Below are 15,441 nucleotides of genomic sequence, written 5' to 3' on the forward strand. Positions count from 1 at the left end.
GTTCCAGAACAGTTCAACCCAAATATTCAGATGTGTGCAGCACATTTTATGGAGGACTGTTTCCTGATCCTGCGTTTTTTTATATTAAAGATATAAAAAAAAGTTTTGAACAGTGTAGAGTAGCACTAGTTGTTTGTCATTTCTCCGATCACAAATGCAGACAGAGTTTTATGTTTACGCGATGCAATGCAACGCAACGCGTAAAAAGACAGTATAAGCCATTATAATCAGTAATTATTGTTTTATTTATTTTAAATTTAACAGTAATTTACTTTCAATTCCCCAATTGCTGAAGGGTCTGCACAACTTTTTTGTACAAGTTCAAGTTGCCTTGTTCAAAATACCTGTAGTAGCACAGCAGGTTGACTAGACTAGACTGTAATACAAATAGTTGAGTTTGCCAGGTGCATACAACATTTATGACAGGTTTACATGAAAGTGTTGGTCAGTTTGTCTGCTTGACAATCCCATTTTGCACTGCAACAATAAAATTGAAGTGAGATAAACAAACTGAGAAATGTTTATTTTTAGTTAAAACAGATGTTGCCGAAGTTTTCATTTGGGGACATAATTTGAATTTGGAAAAAGGTAATAAATTGCAATATATCGCAGAATATCGAAATATATTTAAAATCGCAATAATATTGTATCGTGACACAAGTATCGGGATAATATCGTATCGTGGGGCCTCTGGGGATTCCCACCCCTAATGTGCATTGATCAATATTTTGATTTTACTTGAAACTGAGAAAAGGCTTGCAATTATGTTTATCATACAAAGTAACTTACAATATACCAGCCAAGTCATATGAATTATTTTTACGCTACCTTTATGTCCTCTTTGGATTATTTTTGTTCTAAGAAGAGAAGAACAAAAACAGCTGAAATATTCTAAACATTCAAACATTCTTGTGAATGTTTCAAAGAAGAAAATGCAATGACATGAAGTTGAGTAAATTATGTCAGACTTGTATTTTTAAGGTGAAAAATTAATTTACCTCAAAAAATGTGAATTTTCTCACTCATTTTCTAAACCTGTTATTTTTGCAATTATCTTTTTAGATAAAGGAGATATCTTAAATAATTTTGGTGCAGCTCTGTGAATTCCATACAACAATATTTATAGTGACCACAGTTTTCAAGTTCCAAAAATGAAAAAAACAAACAAACATAAAAGCAGTTGTAATATGACTCATGCACTGTATTCCAAGTCTTTCGAGGCTGTTCTTTAACTTTATGTCAGGAACTGGCCGAAATATTTATTATTTGCTGAGAATCTCTACCAAAGCTCTAATCTAAAATTTCAAATTGTTGTTTGTACAAAGGTATTGTATTGCTGCAGAAGACTTAGAAAAAAGCCTATAAAGGCTAGAATACACTACACGACTTTTAAATTCAAAATAGATTTTAAAACACTAGGCATCACTTCCCAACTTTGTCGAACTGGCCATACACTAAATCTCACACAATTTTTTTAATTACTTTTCAAGTCATTCCGAAAACGACAAATTCACACAGAAACATGAAAATGTGTTCTAAAATTGACTCAAAATATTAAATCATGTTTGAAATTCCATTTTTTGTCTGTGTGCTTTAAAATCTTGTTTGAGGAAAAACAGTGTGAAGAGTCTAGCATATAAGCTAGCATATGTACTAGCATATAAATTTGGAACGACAGGAGGAAGAGAAAATAATGACGTTTTCCTTAAAAAAAAAAAGATGTATCTATAATATGTTTGTATTTGTTTTCCAGATCGGGGAGAGAATCCGTGTAATCCTGGACATGGATGATAAGACACTAGCCTTTGAGCGAGGTTTTGAGTTCCTTGGAGTGGCGTTCCGAGGGCTGCCCAAGACATGCCTGTTTCCAGCTGTGTCAGCCGTCTATGGGAACACTGAAGTGACTATGGTGTATCTGGGAAGACCCCTGGATGGATAAGTAGGATCTTGGTGCCACTATTAGAACCAGAGAGCATCATGGGAACTGCTGCTTGACATAGATAATAAGACTCTTGGCTTTTCACATCTGAACTAAAAAGGAAATTGGTGGTTGGTGGCGGGCTTGTTGATGGATGTCCAACACACATCTGCGGATTTCAGATCTATTTGCTTTTAATCCTTTTTGAAGACCTGGGACATTTTTTTTTATCTGGTTTTAATCTAATTTATGAAATCGCACAGGGAACAGCTGTTCTATTTTATGAAATGCTAAAACATGAAGCCAAACTAGAAGAGACAAGTGGCAAAGTTTTCTAATTCATTACCAACATTTTATAACACAATGCATGGAATGAGAAGCTGCTGTATGAGTACGAGGACGGCTCAAGCTTTCACACACAAAAACTAATTTACGTGTAGGTAAATGACATGAAGTAAACATGCCAAAATGCTGTACTGATATCTTACCGTTGTTTTTTTCCAGAGCAGTTATCTGCATGCAGTATACCAGTCTCTTCTTCTGTTTTTTATTATTATTTTTCATGACAGGCAAAGGTAGTATGTCGTTATTCCGTTTGTTACTGTACATCTTAACTGTGATGTAGAAGTGTATAGTATTTATTTATTGAGGTCTATCTTTGCTATACCTGAGGTTATGGAGACTCCAAATAAACTCTAAATTGTGCCAGACTGTGAACGTATCTCAGCCTGTTCTATTGTTGACCTTAATGTGGATTAATTTAATCTGGTGGTTTAATAGTCTATCATATTGATATCTATAAAAGCCCATAGTTGTTCTTATTTCACCACAAGGTGGCATCCGTCATCATAAATTCCTCCACAAGGCAAAACTATGGTTGACAGTCACATCTGCTTTGTAGTGTTCATACTATGCACTGCAATTGCTTTATTTAGATGACTTAAATTACTTTAAAATAAGCTAAAACAATTAAAAATTAAGATTGAAGAACCAGAGTTCCCACTGTCTTGGAAAATCTGAATAGGTTAAGTAGCCTAATTATAAAATTGAGATTGATAGACATGGAAAAGTAAATTAATAAATCTTATAACTCCATTGGCATTTTTTTTTACACATTTTATGAATACATATTTTTTCTAGTCATGTTAAGTTGGAAAACGTTTCATCAGGTGGAAATTGTGAGTTAAAAATATTTGTAAAAATTCTTATCCTTAATCCTTATCCAGTAAATCATGAAGAACTGGACACATCATTGGGCCTTTGACTATCATTGTGGACAATGCAGTGGCCATGGTGTCCAATCCTGCTCCTGGAGGGCCACTGTCCTGCAGAGTTTTGCTCCAACCTCTATTAAACACACCTGAACCAGCTAGTCAAGGTCTTACTTAGTCTCAGCCTCAGACATCACGCCCACTGACCGTTGACTGAACATCTGATGCATATGGCAGTACTCAAAATTGGAAACACTTCAGGAGATTCAAAGTCGTCATCGGATTGGTTGAAGTATACAGGATTTCCGGAAGACGTGTGTGTTGCATTCTTTAACATTCCGGCTGGAAACAAAGATGCCCGACGGCCGCCAAACCCCCTCATGGAAGAAGAAATCCGTCGTGTTTACAACTGTGACAATGAGCGCTTATCAAAATCAACTAAAAGCTGGATTTTCAAAAGTATATGAAATATGTAAAGTTTGCGGCATAGACTCTTTAAAATACGTCCAAGAGTTTTACACACTGTTACTTTTACATACACTGTTATTGTGGCGACATTTCCATGCCCCTAAACATGAAACGGCACAAAATGAAACGATTTGATTGGTTGCTTTACATTTCAGTCATATGGCCTCTTGAGCAGTCCTTGGCCATTCAAAGCAGCCAAGGTTCCCAGACCTTCTGCCGTCAGTCTGAAGGTCTGGAACGGCACAAAATGAAACATGATTGGTTGCTTTACATTTCAGTCATATGGCCTCTTGAGCAGTCCTTGGCCATTCAAAGCAGCCAAGGTTCCCAGACCTTCTGCCGTCAGTCTGAAGGTCTGGCTACACAAGACATAATAGAAACTTCCAGGAAGGTTTGTTGAAGCAACTGGAGCTAAACTCTGCAGAACAGTGGCCCTCTAGGACCAAGTTTAGACACTCCTGACCTAGAAACACCCTAGTAAGTGCATAGCAACACACTAAAATGCCTTGACATGAGGGCACAGCACTACTGCTCTAAAAATGACTTGACACCATAACAACCACATAGAAGTGCCCTACAAACAACTAGGATCACCTTAGCAACATACTAAAAACACAACTGCACTAAGAAAGGCTCAACACCCTAGCAACCACATAGAAACACACGAAAAACCGCGTAGGAACCCATGGTGTGGGAACCACATACAACACGCTAGCATCGAGTTTTGTACGAGCAAGCTCGTTATTTTCAGCACTTGAGATATCTTATTTATGTGAACCTATAAGGTTTTAGTGCATTCAGCATTTGTTTAGGTCTGTAAAACAGGTCACGCTTGACCGACTTTCACATGGTATTTTTTTAATAACTGCACTTAGAAGTCTGATTATTCACTGAATATGCAGTAATATAATCCGTACATCTTTATTTTTGCTATGCAATGTAGGCTACTGCAGGGGAATTAAAATAAGCTGTGCGGAGATACATTACTGTCATGAAAATAATTGTTCGTGCACAAACTGGATCACTTTTAGGCTGCTGGCTATCAGCAGACGTGCTTGTAAACGAAGCAATGTGGCACGCGTGAACGTTTTCACACGTTTTCACAATAGCACAGCTTATGAGAAGAATGCGACAGTTTCACGAGCAGAAGTGATGGGCCTGCATCATTCTAGCAGGAAGGGTGTGAGCTCTTGGTGGTTTCCTCTTGAGTAGTATCTGATGAGTGAAACCAGTAGTGGGTGCTTTGGGTGTGTTCACTTGGTAGGTTTGTGGTCTACTGAACAAGACAGAAATAAGGTCGAAATGTTTGTGCAACATATACTTTTACAGGTGCTTTTGCACCTCAAGCGTCACGGTTATCACGTCAATATTTTTCCTTGTTTTTTTTTTTTTATGTAAGAACCATTAAATGTCCTTCATACTCATTCTCCTGCTCTGTTAGTGTACTGAAACCGAAATACTTTTGCTGTTGTGGGATGTGGTCGATTTTTACATATTTAACGTGCATATTTCTGACCCTGCAGCGTGCGTGTGAAATTTATGATCTTGGCTGCCTTCATGTGACTGCGTTTCCGTTGCTTGCTTGCTTCCGCAATTACTAAAGACATTGCAGAGATGCAGATGTCAAGCACTTTGCATCTCCGGAGAGACCAGGCCAACAGAACCTCCCCGCAAACCGATGTAATGGTCTTCTGTGAACTTCACAGAGGAGCGGAGGGCGCGATCCTGGCCACTGGGGTAAGTGTGCACGTTATACCCACGTGAGATTGTGTGTAAATATGAAACGGACAGGGTGAATGTTTAATAGCAGCTTTATCTTTCATTCAATATGACTTTCAGTACACTCATTACAAGGATAGTCACCTGTCCTATCTTACTCAAGGGCGCAATATTATCAATTTTTGTGGTGATCGAACTTTTAAGTGCTTGCAGGGTTTTGATGCATTTGACTATACAGTGGACCCAAAAGTATTTGGACTTGTAGGTCACACTTTAAAAGGTCAAAAAAAAAAAGGTAATAAATATCAAACCAACTGGCATTTACGAGCAAATTACTTTTTAGATCTCTCAAATTATGACATTTTAGACTTTTTTTTAGCAATTCTGTGCTGTATATACAATATATACTGTTTTTATATTATTTAAAACTTATCTTTGAAAAAATATTTTACAATTATTTTTTTACTATTATTTTTTTATTTTTTTATTTAAAGTTCTAATTCTTGAATTTAAGTTCAAAGGGAATCTTTATTTTTAATAAATGCCATTTGGTTTGGTATTTTGGTAATGCAGTGACATTAATATATTTTTTAAGTTTGACGTATGTGTCCAAATGTTTTTAAGTTCAAAGGGAATCTTTATTTTTAATAAATGCCATTTGGTTTGGTATTTTGGTAATGCAGTGACATTAATATATTTTTTAAGTTTGACGTATGTGTCCAAATGTTTTTAAGTTCAAAGGGAATCTTTATTTTTAATAAATGCCATTTGGTTTGGTATTTTGGTAATGCAGTGACATTAATATATTTTTTAAGTTTGACGTATGTGTCCAAATGTTTTTAAGTTCAAAGGGAATCTTTATTTTTAATAAATGCCATTTGGTTTGGTATTTTGGTAATGCAGTGACATTAATAAATTCTATTAAGTTTGACGTAAGTGTCCAAATGTTTTTAGGGCCACTGTATATAGATTAATGACTGTGACAACGTGTGCCTAACCGATCTGATTTATAACCTGTACCACAGTTGGCTCAAGTAGATTCATATTAGCTGTAGCCACAAATTTCCGCTGTCCCTGCCACATGTAGACCTCTAGGTGTCAAAGTAATTTCTGTTATGAAATATAAATTGGAAATGAAGTGCCTTAAGGAACAATTTGAGTGTCTAAAATATTTGAGATTGACTTTATATTACAGTTTCTGTGTACTCGTATGTTACAAAAATTAAATTAAACTGCAAAATCAATGTGCCATTTCAAGCAGATCCACAAAATAATGTTTTAAGAACTTCAAAAATAATTATGTAAATACACCTTTACTTGGACACTGTAAAGTGTTATTGTAAAAGAGCATTTACATAAAAAGTATACATAAATAAAAAAGTAATATATATATAATCTTTTATATAAATATTAATGTACAATTGTTTTATTACTTCGTCACAGTGATCATGTTAAGATGCTGGTGTTCGATCGCCTGTTCATCGTGCTCTGTCACGCAGTGGTGCCACTTCTGGTGGTCCTGCTTTCAGTCTCAGGACATCCACAGATCTTCCCCTGCAGGCTGGTATGTGAGAAAAGGAAAGACTGTACAATACATCTAGATGAACACTGATGCGTATGATAATTCTCTGAAAAGAAAATAAGAATATTGCTTAAGCATATTACATTATACTAAATCTTAAAGTTTGATGTTACAGTTGTTACCTTAACAAGCCATTACTTGTGGTGTAACCTGATGTATTCAGGTAGATTAAGTTATTTTGAATTGAATAAAACCATTTCATTTACAGTAGATGTTACCACATGAAGGACATTTTTAGGTTACTTGACTAAACATTTTTACCAAGTATAGACTATTATGAAGTTTAATCAGCAAACCACATGGGCTAAATTTGCTTGTTTGTCTATTTTTGTTGTTCTCCATGGGCTTAGCAAGTGAAATGGCCTTTAGTGGAAATTATGAATCACATTATGATACTATTTAAAAAAAAATTCCATTGTGTGTAAGAATAATCTAAATCAGTCTTTCCTTCTCTTTTTTTGTCTCTCTCCACATCTCAAGATCCAAAGCACGGCTCTGTGCAACAGCTGTCAGCTCTCTGCCGTACCAGATCATTTACCACGTCAAATTGAGGAGATCGTCTTAGACAAGAACCGTCTGTTAAATCTTCAAGATGGTTGTCTCTCCAGGTATCCTCTTCTACGGACGTTCAGCTGTGCGAACAATCGGCTAATGACGGTGGAAGAGAGTGTGTTCTCTGAATCGCCTCTTTTAGAAAACCTCAATTTAGCCAACAACGAGCTTTACTATGGACACAAGCAGGTGGCCCAGTCCTTAAGCTCTCTGTCCCAACTAAAGACCCTTGATCTTTCAGGTAATGGTCTCTCGGAGGACATGGTGTCTCTGCTGGTACAGAATCTGTCCTCGCTTGAGTCTCTATACTTGTCCCGGAATGCCATGCTGAGGCTAGATGAGTCAACATTCGGACACCTTCATCAGCTTAGGGAGCTGAACGTCGAGAGAAACTTGTTGTTTGAGATCGATGGAGCGTTTGATCATATGAAAAAACTCCAGAGGTTGAACCTGGCCTTCAACTGCTTACCATGTTTGGTCAACTTTGAAATGACCCAACTGCTGGCCCTAAACGCCAGCCACAATTCCATTGAATGGTTCATAACCAATCAAAATTTGACTGAGACCTTTCAGCTGGAGACGTTGGATCTGTCCGACAACCATTTGCTCTTCTTTCCATTCCTTCCAACAAAAAACCGAATAAGAACTTTGCTGTTGTCCAATAATCGAGTCGGTTTTTATCAACACTTATCAAATTACACATCTTCAAACTGGACCACTAGTGTTGAGTACTACAACTTGGGGCAAAATGTAAGCAGCGTCACAGTAGAGCTCTGGAATGAGAACCTTCACGGTGATCTTTCCTCAGTAGAGCTCCTGGACCTGAGTGAAAACAAGGTGAACTACTTCCCCCAGGGATTCATTCAACAGATGCCGTCTCTTTACTGGCTGAGGCTGAGAAGTAACTGTTTACAGTCCTTCAGTTTGACGCCTGAAGATCTACCAGCCACCCTTTATGAACTGGACGTTAGCCGAAACAGGTTAACCGAGCTGAAAGCAAGCCAACACTCCATTAGCGAGCTGAACAATCTCACACATCTCAATCTGAGTACAAATGACCTTCAGAACCTTCCAACTAGGATTTTTGCTAGTCTACCGAATCTGCGCACACTAGATCTCAGTCACAACACTGTGGACATGTGTTACTTGCCAAGTTCCTCAGGATGTGTTGTGTGGTCCAACATCGTTTCCCTAAAACAACTCTATCTTGCCAGCTGTAGCATTCAGAACATCCCGTCTTTAGCGTTCAAGGGCACGCCACTAACCCATCTCGAACTTTCAAACAATCTAGACTTAAACCTCAAACAGGAATCTCTGGAAGGTCTCACAAACACTTTGCAGCATTTGGGACTTGGTAATACCGGTCTTCAAGCTTTTGACTTCTCTCCGTATAGCCATTTGAAGTCTTTAAACATCTGTAGAAACTCACTAGCAGAACTTCCCGAATCTCTAATGGCATTAAACCTAAAGCTTCTGGACTTGAGGGATAACATGTTGACAACCATCCCGTCCCAACATGCTGGCATGTTAGCTCAAAGACTGCAGGCTGTTTATATGAATGGAAATGCCTTCAACTGTTGCCATTTAGACTGGTACAAGACCTTCGTGGAGAATAAAGGCATCAGTATTGTAGATCTCTCAGAAATTACATGTTTGGACTTAAACCACAGGCGTCACAAGGTCGTGCTTTTTGACACCATCCACTGTGGTGGTTCCAGCAATGAGGAGTCTGTTGTTTGGTACATTCTTCTCTTTGCAACAGTCAGTGTTTCCGTCATGGGTATATCTGTCATTTACATGCTCACCTTTAAGCCAAGAATGTTGCCACGCGCTATTAAAAAGAGATGCTGGAGGCCAGATCCTTATTGAGAAGCATGCTATTGTAAAACTAATGAATGTCTCTGTAATATAAGGGGCTAACATGGTAAATATGCTCTTAAAGGTTGCTACTTTCAGACAACTGGACGTAACGGAAGAGAAATATGATATTAATGTGAAAGATTTAGGCCACATTGGTCTGTAAACATGAATGTATTTCATTTTAACTTCATTAAAATGCATGAAAAGTGTTTGGCTGCTGCATGGTTTGTTAATGTGAAAGATATGTTCCCTTTTTGAACAAAAGTTGCAATTATACTTTCAGTCATGCATTTATTAATTTGGCAAAAGCTTGATCCAAAGCCATTTCAATATCATAGGTAATTAAAAGTTAACCTAATTAAGTTAGGTTATAAAAATGTTGAGGGAACATTGTTTTTAAATGTTTCTAAAACGTTGAAATGTCCAGTTTTCTTGTTGTGATTATAATGTTATTTAAAGGTTATTTTAATCCTACTAACGTTATTTTCACCCAAAATATAATGTTATTTGAATGTTTATTTTTAATATTCTTAGGACGTTAAAATGTCCAGTTTTCTTGTGATTAGAATGTTATTTAAAGGTTACAAACATGTTTCTTAGAAGATACAAGTACAAATAACATCATAAGAACATTTTGAGAATGTTGTTCTAAACTGTTTTCTCAACTTTATGAGAATGTTCAAGTGCAAATAATATCGGGACGTTCTGAGAATGTTGATCTCAGAATGTTTTCTCAATATTATGAGAATGCATAATATTCATAAAGTTATCAGAATGTTCCATAAACATTATTTTAAGAACGTTTAGTCCTAACATTAATATGACTTAAAAAAAAAAAAAAACGTGAAATTTGTGAGAATATTCCATTTTAGCTGGGTTAGTTGTTTTATTTGTTATATGTGACCCTGGACCACAAAACCAGTCATAAAGGTCGATTTTTTTAAATTTAGATTTATGCATCATCTGAAAGATTAATAAATAAGCTTTCCATTGATGTATGGTTTGTTATGATAGGGCACTATTTGGCCGAGATACAAATATTTGAATGTTGGGAATCTGAAGGTGCAAAAAAAATCTAAATATTGAGAAAATCACCTTTAAAGTTGTCCAAATGAAGTTCTTAGCAATGCATATTACTAATCAAACATTAAGTTTTGATATATTTACGGTAGGAGATTTACAAAACATCTTCATGGAACATGATCTTTACTTAATATCCTAATGATTTTTGGCATAAAAGAAAAATCGATAATTTTGACCCATAACAATATATTTTTGGCTATTGCTACAAATATACCTCTGCTACTTATGACTGGTTTTGTGGTCCATGGTCACATATGTGTTCCTTGGCAATCAAACTCATGAGCTTGTTCTTTAGAGTATTTGATGGCTTGTGCCAGAGCTTTTTATGTAAACTATATATTATTTCATTTATTTGATAAAACAAGTTCCCCAGTCAAATATTAATGTGTGAGATGAGGTTAAAATTCAAATCAGTAACCAGCTGTGACCACCAAAGACATTGTTAGTGGCCAATCAACATTGGTTTTTCACTGGCAGATCATCAAACGTTTAAATTTGGTTACCCTGAATATTTTATTACATCCAAAATACATAAACCTTTCACAAAAATGCCTCTAAAATGGCCATACTCGACTACTGATAAGAATTTAACATTGTCATATTGATTGACTTGGATATGATTTGGGGGTCACCTACGACAAGAGTGTTTTTTATTATCTTTATATATTGTATTGTATGTCAGTCCCAGTAAGTCGTTTACTTGCGTGATTGCTTGTATGTAGGTTCGCAGAAGTTGTGCATTAAAAGCAGTCGCTAAAAGTAGCAAAGGAAACATGAAATTTCCTGTTTTGCTAAGACCTGTAGCAACTGCCCAGCTCTCGGTATCATAGAGGGGGGTGGCGGTGGTGTGGTTTTGCTCCATGCTGAGTTCTCAGAGGCAGTTGCGGCAGGACGTAAAGGATTGCTATCATACTTATCTTTCATCTGAAATATGCTTGAGTGGTTCACAGTCATTTACGCGATTAGGTTATTCCAATGAAACTCTAAATCTATGTGTGTGTATGTACTGAATGTACACTCTAAAAAATGCTGGGTTAAAAAGGGACAAACCCAGCTATTGGGTTGTTTTGACCCAGCTATTCCAGAGTGTAACCAGAATACCGCTGTGGTGTTTCTCTAGGTCATGGCGGTTTGAACAGAGAAAGAGAGAGAAAAAGAGAAACTAGGTAGCGCAGTCAGGTGTGGGCTCAGAGGCACATGTGCCATCGTTTGGATCAAATTCAGTGCTGAAAAGACTGTTTAAAACGGGTTGGGGGAAGTAGGGGTTTTATGGCCTTCAGATATCTCTCTGTATTCAAGCTTCAACTGAACTTTAATGACTTTGAGAATATTTTTAAGTAAGAATAAAAGTTGAATTATTGTCAATAACATTCTCCAAAGAAGAAATGCGCTTTTAGAAACTCTTAAAACAGAGTTATGTTCAACCAAAATCATATTTTTTTTCTTTATGACAACCAATGTGCAGTTTTCTTCTGTGAGAATTTGTGACTACTTGGACTGTAGTTTATATAGGAAAGCGAACATAAGTATGTTATTGCTTCATTTTTTATTTTTTTTACATTGTCAGCAGGCGTTGCTTTTGTATTTCATTTTCATTTATGAATAATTTTATTTATACCAGAGGGAAATCTCATGATGTGGTTGAGTGTGGTATGGTGATGTGTCCATTAAAACCAACACTGAAAGAACTTCAAGTGATTTGATATTTGATTGAGGAACTAGATTCACAGATTGTGAATTAAAATCAGGTAAAAAACAATATATCAAAATTTGTAAACACTTTCAGATTCATTCTACAGTATCTATCTATCTATCTATCTATCTATCTATCTATCTATCTATCTGTCTGTCTGTCTGTCTGTCTGTCATGGCAGCATTGTAATACTGCTTTTTTACATTTATAATATAATGTGAGGTATGTTGGAGTACAATCTAAATATTTTAATGATAATTATTCACATTCATATTTTGGTAAAGTTTTGAACCCAAAGACTAATGATTAAAACATTAAAGGGGTCCTATTATGCTTTTTCACTTTTTCAGCTTTAGTTAGTCTGTAATGTTGCTGTTTGAGCATAAAAAAGATCTGCAAAATTATAAAGCTCAAAGTCCACTTCAAAAGGAGATATTTTATTCAACAGAAATCACTTTTCAAAAACTACAACGAACGACTCGTTTGGACTACAGTGCATATTTTCCGGGATTTGTGATATCACAAATACCGACGAATGGGATGAGACCTGGTTGAGCTGCACTAGAGAAGGCAACGAGTGTTATCACTATGTCGGAGACACGCTAGCTTTCCCAAGACAGATGAACTTAGAGTGGTTACAATCATCCGGGTTTAAATCGGGCTCAAATTGATTTGATTTTGAGGCAATATTTACACTGAAGCCAGCAGTCGTTTATGGTAAGGGGCATGACATTTCCCGACCAGGCGCCGACTGGAGCCAATCACAACACACACTGGCCCAGCTAACCAATCACAGCACATTTCGTATTTCAGAAGGCGGACCTTCATTTGATACAGGAACTATTCGAGCCGTTCATGCCAGACTGGGGAGAGAGGTGTTGTGATAATGTAAAATATGTGAAAAATAATGTGTTTTTCAACAACCTAGTATGAGAGCCTGTTCTAGTACACCCCCAAAACAAAATCAAGACTTTGTAAAAGAGCATAATAGGACCCCTTTAACATTTATACATATGAGTATTATCAAATCATAGCTAGAAATGTAATTAATTTTTATTTTAATTGTTCAAATTAATGACATTTCGAACTGACACACACACACGTTTTTATTTTAATAAATTTTTATTTTATTTTTTACATGTATTTTTATTTTATTTAGTATTTTTACTCTTTTAGTTTAAATTAAAATTAATGACATTTCGAACTGATGTGTGTGTGTGTGTGTGTGTAGGCTATACTGCACACACACACATATATACATACATACAGTACATACATATATATATATATATATATATATATATATACACACAGTCATCGCAAAAAGAAGGCTGTGAAAATTAATCTGCATTGTTAATCCTTTTGATCTTGTATTTCAAAAATTCACAAAAATCTAACCTTTCATTGGATAATGAGAATTTAAAATGGGGGGTAGTATTAAATTCTCTAATACACATTGGCCACAACTAACGGCACCCTTTTATTCAATACTTTTTGAAACCTCCATTTGCCTTCTATAGGGTTCAGCTCAGGGAACTGGAATGGCCATATAGCAGAAGCTTGGTTTTGTGCACAGTGACCCATTTTTGTGTCGTTTTTTAGGTTTGTTTTTGGATGATTGTACGGTTGGAAGATCCAAACATGGCCCATTACAAGATTTCTAACAGAGTCAGTCACTTTTTCCCTGTGTGCACCAAACCCATCATGAGTGTTTGCTGCTAAAAAGCTCATTTTTTTTGTTTCATCTGACCATAGAAGCCAGTCGCATTTGACGTTCCAGTCGTGTCTGATAACTGAATATGCTGGAGTTTATTTTTGGATGAGCTAGCATAATTTTTCTTGAAACCCTCCCAAACAACATGTGGTGATGTAGGTCCTGTTTGACAATTTTTTTTTAAGGTTTTCTGACCCTGAGACTCAACTATTTTCTGCAATTCTCCAGCTGTGCTCCTTGGAGAGTCTTTGGCAACTCAAACTCTCCTGCCTATATAACTTTTTATATATGTATAAAAGATAGATTTAGATTTTTAGATGTATTTTACATAGTGTAGTTTAGATTTTTGTGTAGTCTTCAGAGCTACATACACGTTTTTTAAAGTGTCACTGTTCATCAGAGTGAGTTTTTTGCAGAAGCAGAAAGGAGCACTTCGCAGGTCGGCTCTCACATTGCTGTTTTCAGGAAGGAACTGAGCATTGCCCTCTCGCCATGTGAGGCTGAGTAACGGACAGCAAGAATGAACGCCTACAAGCGCCACAACAGCACAGGAAGTCAACAGCCTGTTTAGCACAACTTCCTCTTAACCCTCCCCTCACTGACCATCCTCGCACTGTTTACACAAGAGTAACACCAACACATGAGCCTGTCACCTGCACCATACATAAACAACAGCATGTTATACGCATGATTTATATTTTACAATGAAGAGGAGTCAGTGACTCTTCTGTTCAATGAAGAGAGGTAGGCTATGTTCAAGAAATGACCTATACAGGTACATTTAATAATATTCATGTACGAATTATTGCATATTATGTGTAACTTTAAGGTACTTTCCGATTACAAAATATTATTCATTTAGAAACCAAAAATGACTAACGAGTGAAAAGCCTGACCTCTGCTGACATTTGGGAGAACAGTTAGGCCTATTCATATTTCGACATCGATGTTGTGTGCAAAATACTAACACACTGCTTACCATTTTTATTGAAAATAGTATGTGAAACAGTACTCATTATGCAATTATATAGTAGTATGCTATACTGTTTCCAATGTACCTAATGTTTAATTCAATGGTGTTCAAACTGTTTTATTTAGTTAGTGCCTTGAATTTCTTAAAGGAATAGTTCGCCCAAAAATTACAATTTGCTGAGAACGTATTCACCCTCAGGCCATCCAAGATATAAATGAGTTTCTTTCTTAATCAGAATAGATTTGGAGAAATTTAGCATTAAATTAAACCATTGGATCCCCTGCAGTGAATGGGTGCCGTCAGAATGAGAGTCCAAATGGCTGATAAAAACATCACAATAATCCACAAGACTCCAGTCCATCAATTAATGACTTGTGAAGTGAAAATCTGTGTGTTTGTAAGAAAACAAAAATCCATCAAGGCATTTTAATTTTAAACTCAGACTGGAGAAAGCAAAGTTATGGACCGAGGACCTGTATTTTAGCCAGAAGCAAAACACATATTGAGTTTATTAACTCTATTAAGTATACTGCAGAAATAATTAAATACATATTCTGAATAGCACATGAAATAGGACGAGACAATTCAAAATCAAAACAGAACGGTAAAAACTCATTTTTTACATTTTTGTTTATTATGGAACAAAATCATTGTTTATAAATCTATGG

General features: G+C 36.2%; 2 protein-coding genes across 4 annotated transcripts in view; both read left to right on the forward strand.

Annotated features, from left to right (window-relative positions):
- The window catches only part of LOC107677324 (F-box/SPRY domain-containing protein 1), a 5,997-nt gene extending 3,361 nt beyond the window's left edge, over positions 1 to 2,636 (forward strand). The window contains exon 3 of the mRNA XM_016472208.1: positions 1,754 to 2,636. Coding sequence (XP_016327694.1) covers positions 1,754 to 1,939 — 186 coding nt within the window. The 3' untranslated portion in view covers positions 1,940 to 2,636. The remainder of the gene's footprint in view (positions 1 to 1,753) is intronic.
- Positions 2,637 to 4,769: 2,133 nt separating this feature from the next.
- LOC107677323 (negative regulator of reactive oxygen species-like) lies at positions 4,770 to 9,516 on the forward strand. 3 transcript variants are annotated; one of them, XM_016472205.1, is made up of 4 exons: positions 4,770 to 4,857; positions 5,121 to 5,334; positions 6,760 to 6,880; positions 7,379 to 9,516. In XM_016472205.1, the coding sequence occupies exons 3-4, from the start codon at positions 6,773 to 6,775 to the stop codon at positions 9,317 to 9,319; spliced, it is 2,049 nt and encodes a 682-aa protein (XP_016327691.1). In that variant the 5' UTR covers positions 4,770 to 4,857; positions 5,121 to 5,334; positions 6,760 to 6,772; the 3' UTR covers positions 9,320 to 9,516. The 3 variants fall into 3 exon arrangements, with proteins under 3 accessions (XP_016327691.1, XP_016327692.1, XP_016327693.1); XM_016472206.1 differs by lacking the exon at positions 4,770 to 4,857 and having other exon boundaries at positions 5,058 to 5,334; XM_016472207.1 differs by lacking the exons at positions 4,770 to 4,857; positions 5,121 to 5,334; positions 6,760 to 6,880 and having other exon boundaries at positions 7,407 to 7,506; positions 7,692 to 9,516.
- Positions 9,517 to 15,441: the final 5,925 nt, after the last annotated feature.

Source organism: Sinocyclocheilus anshuiensis, unplaced genomic scaffold, assembly GCF_001515605.1.
Source record: "Sinocyclocheilus anshuiensis isolate Anshui unplaced genomic scaffold, SAMN03320099.WGS_v1.1 scaffold392, whole genome shotgun sequence".
Classification (NCBI taxonomy): domain Eukaryota; kingdom Metazoa; phylum Chordata; class Actinopteri; order Cypriniformes; family Cyprinidae; genus Sinocyclocheilus; species Sinocyclocheilus anshuiensis.